This window comes from Sinohyriopsis cumingii, chromosome 1 (assembly GCF_028554795.1).
Source record: "Sinohyriopsis cumingii isolate HCF-2022 chromosome 1, ASM2855479v2, whole genome shotgun sequence".
Lineage (NCBI taxonomy): Eukaryota > Metazoa > Mollusca > Bivalvia > Unionida > Unionidae > Sinohyriopsis > Sinohyriopsis cumingii.
Genome location: NC_142961.1, coordinates 151,237,384 through 151,252,718, shown reverse-complemented (window position 1 = coordinate 151,252,718; position 15,335 = coordinate 151,237,384). Strand labels below are relative to the sequence as shown.

Genomic DNA, 15,335 nt, shown 5'->3' with positions numbered 1-15,335 from the left:
GTTAGTTACAGGGTTCAATTTCTTCCTAATTCATGAACAATCATTTTGGGTTCATTGCATTTATTTATAAGTGGAATCAGAAAAGAGGCAGACCTGAAATTGCGAGCTGAATATTTTCAAATCTAGCCTTGCATACAAGTTACAAAAAGGATGTGGGGGGGCCCCCGAGTGGTCTAAAGCACTCACCGATCTGGATCACTGTCATCTCATCGCTGTGTCTGCGTGGGTTCGAGTCTCAGGCTCGGCTAACATTAGTACATGAGAAAGCTTGCCAGTAGCTTCTCATGGGGGCGGTGGTTCTTTCTGGGGTTTTCCCGGGTTCTTCCTCCATCATTTATATTGGCCGCCATGTATAACCTATCTTGTGCTGAAAAATGGCATTAAACCCTATAACAAAAGCAACAACATGAAGGATGTAGTTTCTCTTTTACTTTATTAAAGCATAGATATACCTAACTTGACATTACAAATTATCCGATATGAATTTGAAATTAGGCTAGAACAATATTACCATAAACCTATTTCATAATCAACACAATTACCGAAAATCTATTTCATAATTAAAAGTTAAATGGCTGTACATAATGATGCAATAAATGAATTTCATAAAATAAATATTGATGCATTCAAAATAAAATATCAAGATAATCTGCCAGATGGATTTGATCAGTACCTATAAAAACATCTATCTACAGAATTTTTTTCAAAGAATCAGAACTGTAGTTATAGAAGCAGTGACTTTTATAAGGTACGTTCTACTCAATCATTTCAGGTGCATATTGTGCACAAGTGTAACGATACGAGCAATCTCCGCATATCGTTCAACCACTAATTACCATAATCAACCAACAAGAGTCACACCGTATATTGGTAGAATACATCCCCATGCGATTTACCATCCGCATTGTCTTTATCAAGAATTATTAATGTATGTATAATATCATTAATTGCCTCTCTCCTTTCGTGTCTTTACTTAACTTTCAAAACCATAATTCTGTAACATGTTTTGAGTTTTTCCTTTCTAAATAGAAACAAGACTAGATAAACAATTTTGGGTGTATATTTTGATTAATTTTATTTTTTTCTTTCCTTGCTATTGGATACAAATTTGTCAGGTCAAGCATAGATGAAGTTCTCATTACAATAGGTCTGCTTCTGTTCAGTAAATGGTCAGTATTATATCCTATCTCCAGACTGACATTTATTTTTATAATTTTACTATGGGAATTAAAGAAAAGAATTCACTATCAACGACAGTATGTATGATCAAAATACGCATGTTCCGCCAGGCCATTTTTGAGCTGTTTATTTGAGGACCTCGTCTGCATTATTAATAACATTTCATTTTGTGATGTCACACCGCGCACTTTCAATTTGTTCATTCTTTTTCTGCTTACTCCTTACGGCTGTACCTGTGATTTGGTCCATATGGATGTATAATGATGCAATATCATATTATTGAAAATCCTTCTCTACTATGCAACTGTATACGGTAATCACATTCATGATAGGTAACTTGAAAACCTTCATGTATAATAAATGTTAAATGCTTCATTCATATTATTCTGCTACAGGTGAAGTACAAAGAATAATATATACACACGCTCCATGTATGATTAAATGAAATATATTAAATAGCCGTATACATGCTATTACTAATAAAGCCTTGTGTTCCATATATGCAGATAAGATACAAAATATCTTACTTAGGATGAACATTTACTCAAAGTCCAAGGTGTGACCTAGCGATTGAAGCAATCTCTCTTCGATTTATTTTCCCTGACTCTAAATAAGGAATTTTGTCTATAAAAATGATGTATCTGGGTTTGATGGTCACCCCCATCGCCGTCGACACTTCCACAAAATTATCATCACAAAATTTCTTTACCTCATCCTCTGTTACTGACGTATCTGTTATAGGCATGATGACAGCACACACAACCTGGTTTAACCTAAGGTCAGGGACACCGACCGCATATGCTGCTTTAATACCAGGACACTTTAGAAGGACTTTCTCTACCTCCCATAGAAAGAATTTCATCGTGCCTATCGAAACCACCTCAGCTTGTCTTCCATCCATCACAATGTTTCCGTCATCTCGTATGTGAGCAATATCTCCAGTGTGAAACCAGCCCGCTTTATCGACTACCTTTTCAAACAGATCTGGCAGTTTACAGTACCCAACAAAGCGACCAATGCTTCGTACAAGTAATTCACCGGACGCGCCTCTTTTTACAGTCTCGCCATTGTCGTCTACAATTTTTATCTCAATGCCATCGTGCGGAATGCCAGCGATGCCATCTTCGTACTCCTCTGGATTTTGGCTTGAGAAGATTGTCACACCTCCGAGCTCTGTGCTTCCATAGTAAGTAAACAATGTGCGACAGAACCTTCCAATCAGGTATGTAAATCTTTTGGGCACCCTCTCTCCCGAACATATCATGACATCTACTGCCTTGAAACCCTGATGAAGATTGGGACTAGAAATCAGATCTTGGGCGATATATCCCGGAACATACACATAATTGCAGCGTTCCTCTTGGATGATTTGACATATTTGTTCAACATGTTTTCCAGAAAATGCCATACGGGGATCCACCATAATCCGCGTAACTCCCATTGTCAACATTGTTCTCAGGTTCCCGACAGCCCAGCTAATTGGTCTATCATTGAAGAAGATAGAATCTTCTGTCATGCCAAACGCCTTACAAGACATAGCAGTCCAATTCATCAGGTTGAAGTGTGTTTGGGCGACTAGTTTTGGAGTACCAGTGGAACCCGAAGATGAAAAGAATAGGAGTAAATCTTCAGGATAAAGATCGGGCAAATTTACACTGATCCTTGGCCTTTCCATGATATCCTGAAGACAAAGCATATCTTTGATGGGAGCTCTAGACTTTCCATTGTATATCACACAAAGATGTAACTTACATGATGCAAGAATATTTTGAGCTATGGTCCAGTTCATGTCACCTTCATCAGCATCAACAATAAACAACTTTGACTCCATCATGTCAATTCTCTGTGCAATATCGCTTCCATCTTTCAGCTGTGTTCCAGTATAAAATGGGACTCCTCCTGCAAACATTACTGCAACATTTGCAATAGCCATATTCAAGGAGTTATTCATACAAAATCCAATTCTATCTCCCTTTTTTACTCCCATCTGCACGAAATGGCACGCCAGTGATTCAGCCGATTCTAACAATTCACGCCTTGAAAGGGACCTTCTCTTCATGTCAAGACCATAATAAACAATGGCATCTCTATTTGGATTCTGCTTCACAAATCGATGGAGACGACCCGTCATTGTTTCATATATGAAAGGGTCCTTGCTTGGTCGAGATATGTAGCTCAACATTTCGTCACACGAAAAATTCCTCTTGGCCTTCAAAGCTGAAATGATACATTCATAAGTTAAGGTGATAATCTTAAACATTTACAAAATAACGAGAACTTCTAAGGGATACACTACATATCTTTTCTATACACCACGGACATCCCACCAATATGATTCATATAAAAGACAAATGTCTAGTTTACCTGTAACCTGTTCTATATAAAATCAAACATGAGCTAGGTCTTATTAACATAAAGTATCGTATGAAATTTGGTTTCAATCTGCGAAGTGCTACAAATGATATTGAACGCTAAATGAAGGGCAAGGTTCTAAATCAAACAAGGGCAATGAACATGTTCTGAAAACAGTAAATGAAACATGTCCTGAGCCAATTTATGTAGAGCTTCATATTAGAAATGATTTAGGTCCATGAAGTTTTTAAAAATAATTAAGTGCAAAGTACATTGGGGTACAAGATACTGTGTCAAATAGAGTCTACCCTGGCCAGCTTTCTGTGGCTGGAGGGAATCCCATTCTTCCGGTCGAAACACAAAGTAAACCTGAAAGGTTTCACTCACTCTTGATGCATGTAACATACGCAGTCTATTTGGAGGCAGAAGCTGACAGACCATAGAGAAGAACTGACCTGATTGCAAGAGAACTTGCTTGCTACAAGATAGAGACAGCAGCCCTGAGTGAAACTCGCTTGGCTGACGAGGGCCAGTTGACTGATTTTGGAGCTGGCTGCACCTTTTTCTGGAGTGGACATAGCACCGATGAACATTGTGAGTCTGGAGTTGGTTTCGCTGTCAAGTCGAATTTGGTGAATAAGCTCTCCATCTTACCAAAGGGAATTAATGACAGCCGAATAATGCTGAAGATACCCTTACTTGGAGAAAAGCAAGCCATACTCATTAGTGCTTATGCACCAACCATGACCAACTCGGAGGAAGCCAAAAACAAGTTCTACCAGGATCTGGAAGTTCTTACTGTTTTCTGTACCAAAGTCAGACAAGTTTATCATTCTTGGTGATTTTTACACCACTAGTCACTGGCGTATATGTAAGCTTGGTTTAACTGGGTTTAGTGCAAACGTTTACAAGAAAAAGAGATTTACATCAAAAGTTTTAAAATATGATGAAATCCTAACTTCTGCCATCAGTGTGCTGAACAGTGCTGACATAATAAACAAAGAGGTCAGTGATATTGAAATGAACCACGAGTTTTATTTTCATTGCCATCAGATACAACAAATATAAAAATGCAATCATTGAACAATTAACAATACAGAAACAAATACATAGAGGAATTAAAAAGAACATTGTTGTAAGAGAAGAATACATAGAAGTGGACGAGATACGAGAAGTATTGGAGAAAAGCTACATCTTGGACTAGCTTGTAACAATGATGAGATACTGTTGCAGGACCTTCCAATGAAGTAAGCAAATCTTCTGGGTACCCTCTCTTCCGAGCATATCATGACATCTACTGCCTTGAAATATCGATGAAGACAGGGACTAGAGATCAGATCATTGGCGATATATCCCAGAACCTACGTATAATTGTAGCATTCCTCTTGGATGATTCTAAATATTTGTTCAACACTTTGCCCAGAAATCGCCAATCTGGGATCCACCATAATTCATGTAACTCCCATCGTCAACAGTGTTCTCAGGTTCCCGAGAGCCCAGCCAAGTGGTCTGTCATTGAAGAAGATGGAATCTTCTGTTAAACCAAACGCCTTGCCAGACATGGCCGTCCAATTCATCGCATTGAAGTATGTTTGGGCGACTAGCTTTGGAGTCCCAGTTGATCCGGAAGACGAAATTAATAGGAATAAATCTTCAGGATAAAGATCTGGCAAATTTACACTGATCTTGCCCCTTTTCATGATATCCTCAAGACAAATCATATCTTTGAAGGGAGCGCTAGACTTTCCATTGTATATTACAGAAAGATGTAACTTACATGATGCAAGAATATTCTGAGCTATGGTCCAGTTGTGTCACCTTCATCAGCATCAACAATGAAGGACTTTGATTCCGTCATGTCAATTATCTCTGCGATATCGCTTCCATCTTTCAGTTGTGTTCCAGTATAAAATGAAACTCCTCCTGCAAACATTACCACAACATTTGCAAATAGCCATATTTAAAGAGTTATTTATGCAGAATCCAATTTTATCTCCTTTTTTTCACTCCCATCTGCACAAACTGGCTTGCCAATGATTCGGCCAATTCTAACAATTCACGCCTTAAAGGGACCTTCTCTTCATGTCAAGACCATAGTAAACAATGGCGTCTCTATTTGGATTTTGCTCCACAAATCAGCGGAAATGACCCGTCATTGTTTCATACATGAAAGGGTTCTTGCTCGGTGAAGAGATGTAGCTCAACATTTCATCTCACGAACTGAAATGAGACATTTATAAGGTGATAATCTAAAGACTGAATCAATGGGAACTTCTAAAGGATATGCTAGATATTTTTATATGCACCATGGATGCCACATTAATATGATGCAAATAAATGACAAGTCTTTAAGTTTTACCTGTTACCTTTACTATATAAAATTAAACCTAAGTAGGTCTTATTGATATAAAGCCTTCTATCAATTTTGGTTTCAATCCACGAAGTCCTACAAATGATATGGAATGCAAAACAAAGGGCAAAGTTCTAAATCAGAGACCATGAACGTGCCACTAAAAATGGTGAAAGTCAAGCTGGTCATATGTCTGCTTTACGTAGAGCCTCATATTAGAAATGGCTTAAATTCATCAAGTCATTGAAAATAACTAAGCGGTAAGGACACTGTAATACAACATACTAAGTCAAACTGAAACCATAATCTCGTAGAACCTTCTACTCATTCTCTAATGAGCATAAGATAGAAAAGGGCAAAAACTGGAATTGATCTGATATTATTCATTGAAAGCCTCATACGAAAATGTATCTTTGATTAAAAAATGTCTTGTGAACATCAATGAATGAAAAGTAAATTTATGACAGAGCTAGGTAAAGCTTTATTTATCCCCCCCCACCACATAAATATGTCAGAATGGAGTGTGGATATAAACAAATCAAATTTCTAAAAATGTTTAGATTTTTTCATTCAATTCCTAAATTTTATCTTCAAAATGGATAGTACCAGTTTTAATTTCAGGTAGACCCCATTGTATTAGAGCAACTCTGCTCACATATTCATTATCATAAATAAAAACACCACAGTCTGAGTTTGTACACGACTGTGTCTGGATTGCTACCCTCCCTCCTAGCACTCTGAAAACTGATGTTCAGAGTGAGATCAATAATTTTCTATGCATTGCTCTTCTTATTGAACTGATTCAGTCCATTTTGGAGAATCAGTACTGCTTACTGTAATCTTCAAGAGTCTCTGTAAAAATTACAGAACAAATACTATAATCAGTATAATTCAATTAACACAATTAGGTCAGTCAAGAGGGTCTTCTTAATAGGTATATACACATTCAAGACGATTAAAGCCCACTTTCAAATTCCCAAAATTACAAATATTGAATGAGATGCGTAATCCATAAGTGAATTGAAACTACAAATCCAAGGAAATAAATCTTCATGTGGATGATAATATGAAAATAAAACATGAATCACCATGTCAAACGGCAAAAACTATAGGCATATCACCAACATCTGAGTGAGATTTTACTTGATACTGGCCACTGTGGCCATCTTAAGGTCTCTTCTGTCTTATCATAGCCAAATGTTCTGAAATAGTCACTGGCTTATAAGTACACTGCTGTCGGGCATTTCTGCACACCTAAGGTTTTCGTTTCCAATACCAAAGCAAAACGCATACCGAATTCAAGCGATTGACAAAAATAAAATACAGCTATGCTTACCATTTGAAAAGATGCAATTGTCACCAGAATATTCTGTTCAAAATAATATTAATTTTGGACACGGGGATACCACCCCCCTGTTTTTCTGACTCGCGATATGTCGGCTTATTCTGTGCATAGCTTTGAAAAGATGTAATATTTATCCATCTTGCTACAGAAATGAAATATATTACTTTGGACTGTTTCTGTCAGCAGTTCAGTCAAGTAATTAGGTCAGGTTTATAGCTAGTTTTATCAAATTCAACTTACAAATGCCAATAAATGGCAAGAGATATTAAGCAAACTAAACCGATCTTGGAAAAAAAGTAAAGTTCAAAATTTTATGAAAAATAAGCTATTACGTGGAAGAGAAACAACAATGAATAGGATGTAATGTATTTACAACGCTTTGTTAACAGGGAAAAATTACAACAGAGTTTAGAAACAGATATACGCTAGGGAATCTGTTGAGAATTTATGTTCTAGTGGCAAGTAGACACGTTGGGTAGCAGACGATTTTGTACGTGTGGGACAACTTCTTGCAAAATGTAAACTTGGATTAAAATACAGTTTTGTTTTAAGGTACACATTTCCATCTTTTATATAATGTATTTATTTGTATGATTCTAAAAGATGCATAGTAAATCGAATTTTCTGGGTTACATTTTTAAGAAGGTCATGGAGTGGGTCTTCACGTTGCCATTTAGAAATCACATTTTTATGTGCATTTCGAGTCTAAATGTAGGATATTGTTGTACACTTTATGAATATCACTTTTCTTAATTAATGTACGATTCTTCTTTCTGGATACAAAATGGATTTTTGACCCAAAATAGCACGTGATAAACTGTTTACAGAAATGACATATCGTTGCGCAGAATTACCCGACGCGCATAATAGGCCGACATGGCGGTACCATTGACTTAAGCAGGTTTATTGTATGTGTACCCTTGGCTTAACCGCGTTTGGTGTATATGTACCATTGGCTTAACCGGGTTTGGTGAATACGAACCCTTGACTAAACCAGGTTTGGAGTCACAGGCACTTGATTCCGGGGTAAACTAATGTGAACACTCGCCAATAAACACTAGGTAACTTAGTCCTAGCACATTTTGATTTTGTTGACGCCCACAACATAAATATCAGCGTCGGGTCTTACAGGTAGGACTATAGGTAACTAACTCTCACCGGTCACAATCTGACCCCTCGATGACTCCGATCTAATTTTCCGATACTATCTGCGCATTCAGATACTCATAACGTACACCACTGTAAAGAAGACACTCCACACCTTTCATCCATTACCATTTATGTAACCTTACTGATTCTGAAGGGCCAATTTTGCGAAAAGATTATCCGTTGCTTCGTGTATTCTACACACTGATGATAATTCCAGGGCTCAACTTCCGGTCTACTTCGGAGTGAATGTGACTATTGGACATTACGTAAACGAACAATGAATACCGAAAGTAAAATCTATCCATATTAAAATTAAAATTTAATTATTATTTTCTTTCACGCTCATTTGGAAAATAAAATTATGTACATTATCTCAACTAATCTGCTCATTTACTATATTGTATGCGTATCGTAGCGGTCATGACCCTTATATATTTACATAAAATAAGAAACATTCCAAACGGTATGACTAAAATGCGAAAAGTTACGAAAAGTGCGAAAAGTTACAAAAAGTTGCGAAAAGTTACGAAAATTGCGAAAAGTTACGAAAAGTTCATTCAGATTACTGCGAAAAGTTCGCAACTTTTCGTAACTTTTCGCACTTTAGTATGACTAAAATGCGAAAAGTTACGAAAGTTGCGAAAAGTTACGAAAAGTTGCGAAAAGTTACGAAAATTGCGAAAAGTTACGAAAAGTTCATTCAGATACTTATCTGCAAAATGGATCGACTATAGTTTATTATCAGTTGCAAATAGTATTTCTGTTTCACAAATGAAATTATAATGTGTAAAAACTGATTTTCAAAATCATTTAACATATAATTTAATAACGAGTGTTTCAAGGTTCGTTTAGTAAATCACTACTTCGATTTTATGAAATGTAATAAGAATTATAGAGTTTGAAAGGATATTGACTTTGAAGTCTTTCTGGAAGGAAAAAGCATTCATTCGCCTAAATTGGATTAACAGAAAGTTTCGTCAGCACTGGTCAAGATATCATTATATACACCTGGCATAAGCAAGGTGACCATTAATAAGCCGATTGCAGTTCTTTTATCTGTCAACTTCAATCAAAGCCGATATTGTAATGTCCACGATGGATAAATTGACTTGATTCTCACGCTTTTGTTTATTATAACTATTCTTTTGCACAATAATAATTAATCATTTATGTGTAGGTAACATACGGAGAGTTGTGAATGCGGTAATTATCTTACAATTAATTATTGAGTTACAGATTTGTGACCATGTCTGAACAGTGACATCAAAGAAGAATATCTTCACTAATCCATAGTTTGTATTGAAACTAAAAAATAATGATAATTGTTGCGTATACAAATTCTAGATTAAAAATTATATACTGCGGTCTGTATATTCTTGCTTTTATTTGTACTATGCGTTCACTGAAAAAATGTCGAAGAAGTATACTTGTTCTGTTTGTTCTCTGGATTGTAAGACGGACTGTATTTACTGTGAGGTAAGTGACTTTTTCATCTGTTGTAAGGCTGTGTTAATTATATGATGTCTCCTTAAATCAATGAAAATGATTGCGTTAAGATAAAGTGTCTTGAGGAATGGCTAAACGTTGTTTGAACTTTAACATATTTCCGTGTTTTACACTACGACACATACGTTACCATCCTACGTTACAAAAACATTTTGTAAAATACGTTAGTTATTAATTTAACTTTTCGCAACTTTTCATAAGTTTTCGCACTTTAGTCATACCCCATTCCAAATGGGATATTTCCCGACAGGAGGGAAATTCGAAATATTTTTTCTTGAGACAGATTAGTACTAATATTAGTACCCCTACTCCTACCTCGTGGACAACCACAACAAATCAAGATGAGGCTACGAAATCGTAGCTAGAGACAGATGTGACAATCCATTTAACACCAATAAAGTATAAGAAAAAAAACAAAACAAAACAGTGTAATACTGTCGAAAATGGCAGTGGTATGTTCTGTGTTTCTGAAATTATCTCGCGCATTACTTCACACTGAATTTTATTCGGTTGTAGTCTGATTAATTTTTTAAATTCCTTCAACGTTGCATCAAGTTCTCTTTATCATCAGCCACTTCTTCATAGTAATCAACAAAATTTTTCAGCCAATCATGTGGAGATGGTCCAACTACGGGTGGTGGTTGACTGTGATCGCCGCACATTATTACAGCATTATTTCTTGTTAACAACCAATCTAGAAATGTTTCTAATGTTTCCAACGACACAGTGCATATTTCATCCCATATTATGATCCTTGGAATATATTTTTCTCCCATCCTTAAAGATGTCCATGTATCACCCTTCCATCGAAAAAAGCTGTGATAAGTACGTGATTGTACTCCTCGTCGTTTCATTTCTCGCGCAAGTATGTGTGTAGGTGTTAGCACAATCATATCTGAATTCTGAAATAGTTCGATAGCTCGAGTGGTTTTACCAGAACCGCCAGGTCCGTTTAGATAAACTGTTTTGTGTGTAGTTATTGGATCGTATACCGATGGTGCAGAAGATATCTGATTATTTCTGCCTGATTTTATCAGGTAAATATCTTTAACCGCAACATCAGCGGATTCGGAATAATCCAGTATATATTCCTTTTTTATTCTCCACGAACCCCACGATGCACAAGTGCCTATGTTTAATTTTTCTAACAGTATTGAATATTTTTTATTGACATAAAACGAATCCGTAGCGACTCTGACAGCAAACTTAGAAACCTTATTTATCATCGATAATAGATTTATTGAAACGTACGCGAGCATCGATGATCTTAAATGAGTATACTGAGGTGACTCACCGTCCATGTAGCTCACAATTGTACCTAGTTTATTTCCATTTGACAAGAAAGCTATTTCTCGACTTATAAATGTATTTCTGTTCGTTGTATCAGCGATTATGAAATCTAACTCAGCATCATCCATAATCAATCTTGTACAATGTCGTCTGTGATCACATGCTCCTCCTTGGGTAAACTTGCCGATTATTTTTCTACCAAGATCTTTTGTAATTTTATTCTCGTAATCGGTTATATCAGGATTTTCATCATCAGAATATTTCTTTTGTTGTGGTAACCAAACTTCGGTTTGTTTCAGGTATGATATAATTGCTTCACTTACAATCAACCGTGTTAACATCGCACAATCAAGCATATACCGTAATAGTACTATTGGTGTCCACATTTTTTCTGAAAAATGTTTTCCAAACCAAACATAACAAATTGGATGAAGTCCTTTAGACATTTCGAATGACTCGATACGAACAAATCCAGTCAGGTCAAAATCTGGTAATGGTCCATTTATCGATACTCGCGTCATTTCGTGCGTCGGATGACGAATCTTTTAAAGTATACAGAACAATCTCCGTATCCAAGAAAACTTCCGGGATAACATGCAACCATATCAACTGAAATAACATCTCTGTGATCGTATTTAGTATTCCATAGTCCGCCGTGTCCATATTCGACACAACTCAGTATTATGTCATCAAGAAAATCAAACCTAGTTGGCTTCCACGAATTTTTCTTTCCAGCAAAATGAGCCGAAACTGACGGAACAGTAAAACAGTTGCTCAATAGTTCGTCAGTATCATCAGTATATTGCAGTGCAAGATTTTTCATTTTCTCGTGAAGAAGATCTGTTCGATAAATAACGCCATTTAGTCTCACAAACTGATCAAATTTATTTTTTTCTTCCACGCATGATTCGTCGTTAGAACTCTGAAATAACCATACTGACACAGGATCGTTTTTACTTATTTCGTTAATAAAATCAAACATATCTCCGCGATAGTATTTAACAGTTCGATCTCGTGGAAATATTGTTACTGCGTTAGTCCACGCGTGTGCGTTATGATCAATAATTTCAATCGATGCTCCTTTTGATCTGTATTTTGATTCATACAAAATCTCTCCTGTCATCGTCGCTACGGTTATTGGAAATTTTAATCTTTTTCCTAACTCAGCGACATCTTTGATAGATGCGCCGGTATCTTTAACCATTTCTCCCCACGTGTTTATTATTTTACGTCTTTTATCCGTTAGACCGTTTCCACGAGTCGAAACCGTAAAATGTACTGTTACTCGTTCAGCCACACAATTTATTTTTGAAAGTTTCATCGGCGCCAGTTTATCAACGCTGGGTTTTTCATTTATCACATAGATTCCATAAATAACCGCTGTCACAGGATATGCTCGTTCATAATACGGTTTGTCAATACCTGTCAATAGACCTGGTTTGGAATCTTTACTTAGTACGACAGTTTTTTTATTACCGTGGACAGGATCATATTTGTCACGAATAATCCAATCTTCTGTTTCTGTTAGCAAGACAAATTTTATTCTGAAAAGATATTTGCAATTATCAAGATAGTTAATGATAATTGCTGCTCGTTTGTCGTTCATCATAGCGTCGATGATATCTTTGTTGCGTATAATCTTGAACGTTGACCAGACATGAGATGCACCATCTGTACGAAATTCTTTCTTGGCGTCGTGAATTTTATTAATCAAACTTTTGTTTTTCGGATCAACCAGATCTTGCATCGGTAGGTTAGGAGATATTCTGTCGAGATTAAATTTATCTCCGCTCAGGGGCTTTATTGGGGATAATCTATCGAATTCGTTCATATTATATTTCAAGCAAATATTTAAATTAAAATATTACGTATACAATGTCTCAATGCAAATGGCTTATGGTGGGTTCATTGACTCGTTATAATCAATTCTGTAAAAAGGAATTCTACGGACAACACATGCAAAAAGTTCACCGTGGAAGATTAGGACCAATACCATGTCTGCGATGTGGTGCTGGGGTGCGAGGAAAAACACAGATGTGTACGTGTTGTAGTGGTAAACGATACAGAGAGCTTCAAGGATATTATGACAAAAAATGATGTCAATAACAACGCTATAAAATCCGTGGAGGATTATCTAACTAAGTTTTCAGACAAATTATGATTTAAACAAATAATATTATTGTATAATGGAGCAAAATAAATTTATTCCACATCCTATAATAACAAACTACGAATTAAATATTGATGGTATGATCAGAAATTGTCAGAAAAAAGTACCAGTTGGTTATATTAATAATCATGGTTATCTATTGTTTACTGTTGGGAAGAAAACTTATCTGTCATCGTTTTACATACGAGTGTCACAAGGGGTTGATCAAAGACGGTCTTGTGATCGATCATATCAACGGGGTGAAAATTGACAATAGTTTATCCAATCTTCGAGCTGTTACACAGAGCGAGAATAATACACGTGGTAATACTGGGAGATGTAAAACAATTGTAAGGAGGGCGGTAAAATCTACAAACATATAAAATGGCGAAGAAATTATATTTCAATCAATGAACGCGGCTGCGAAATATTTTGATATTAATCCGCCTTCAGTACAATTTGTCGCGGAAAATATATATAAATCCATTCTTTCCAAGAAATATAAACAGAAAATCACCTTCCAATATTTTTAATGAGATAAACTATCATCACTACTTTAAATTGTATATATTAACCATTTATTTTTTGGGGGGACCCAGTATTGTACAATCGTATACTACTTATTTTTCGATTATGCGAAAGGGAGTATTTCTGTAATATAGTTTCTTCGTAGATTTCCGATTTTTATGGTCGTAATTGGTTAATCAATCATCTACGTCGCAATTGATATCAATAATTATACCAAAGAAGATATTTATGGTTTCTAACTTACAAAATAGAAAAATAAACGTATTTCACATCGTACAATATAGCGAGTTATTTTTAGATCTGTTATGAGAAATCGAGGCAAAACACAGATATTTACAATCTGTTCAGAAATACAGAAATATTTAAACCGATCTGTAGGTGGCAAAACGTTTGATGGTGCAGTGGTAGTATGTAAATATATTTTATCAAGACAGAACACGCTGTTAGTGCAAGATATTTACAATCTGCTACGAGAAATCTTGGCAGAACACGCTGCTCTCATTTACATATTCAGAAACCGCTGGTTTAATGCAGAAATATTTACAATCTATTCAGAAACCGCTGTTTTAATACAGAAATATTTACAATCTATTCAGAAACCGCTGTTTTAATGCAGAAATATTTAAATCGATCTGTAGCTATATAATAACCTTTGAAACAAATATTGTTCGATGATTCGATAGCTCAGTTGATAACGCATCTTGCCGTGATACTCGAAGCCCCAGGATCGAATCCCATGACTGACAATTGGTCGGTGGTTACGCATATTAGCGATTTTTATAATTGATTGGGGCACCTCCAGCCCCCCTCCGCTCAACAGAACCTACCAACCACACGTCACTGGTGGTTGATTTGTATCACCCACGGGCTGATTATGGGGGGGGTGTTCTTTGAGCGTAGAAAATGGCCCATATATGTTTGTGCCGTCCTTAATTAAGATTTCATTCATTGTATATATTTCATTTCATTCATTCATTGTATACTTACTGAACTTGCTAAAACACTCGAATAGAGGTTCATTCATGTCATTTATATATGTTTGTGCTGTCTTCACCAAACGCACCCTCTTGGGCCTCTAGACCGTTGTTTGACGGGTTAGGGACTCTCATAGGGGGTAGTGTTGAACTTGGTAAAATGCGGTGGCAAGCTACGAGTTCTGGGTTGTGCCGTCCTTAATTAAGATTGTCATTCATTCATTGCATACTTACTGAACTTGTGAAACACTCGAATAGAGGTTCAGACATTCATCATAGATGTTGTGCTGTGCCCTTTCCTGAACTTGCTAAAAGACTCGAATAGAGGTTCATAGGGGATATTTTTTATTTTAAATATATATATACTAAATAATGAACTACGAAAATATTAATGATGTAATTGTTATAGAAGGTTTTTCGCAATTGTTGCTATTAAAAATTGGAAAAAGATGGAATTAATATATCCGATGAACTAAATCCTGAAAAAATAATTTCTGACTTTGAAATTTTATA

General features: G+C 36.0%; 1 protein-coding gene and 1 pseudogene across 1 annotated transcript; both read right to left on the bottom strand.

The window, feature by feature from the left end:
• Nucleotides 1-414: 414 nt before the first annotated feature.
• LOC149808160 (uncharacterized) lies at nucleotides 415-8,607 on the bottom strand. Its single transcript, XM_089974001.1, has 2 exons — nucleotides 8,519-8,607; nucleotides 415-3,396 (listed from the first exon to the last, which is right to left on the bottom strand). Exon 2 carries the CDS (start codon nucleotides 3,359-3,361, stop codon nucleotides 1,724-1,726), a length of 1,638 nt encoding a protein of 545 aa, XP_089830127.1. The 5' UTR covers nucleotides 3,362-3,396; nucleotides 8,519-8,607; the 3' UTR covers nucleotides 415-1,723.
• On the bottom strand, nucleotides 3,396-5,531 carry LOC149808161 (uncharacterized; annotated as a pseudogene).
• Nucleotides 8,608-15,335: the final 6,728 nt, after the last annotated feature.

What these genes read in the sequence shown, in the direction of transcription:
- LOC149808160 (XM_089974001.1), bottom strand. Translation starts at nt 3,361, where the DNA reads ATGTTGAGCTACATATCTCGACCAAGCAAGGACCCTTTCATATATGAA.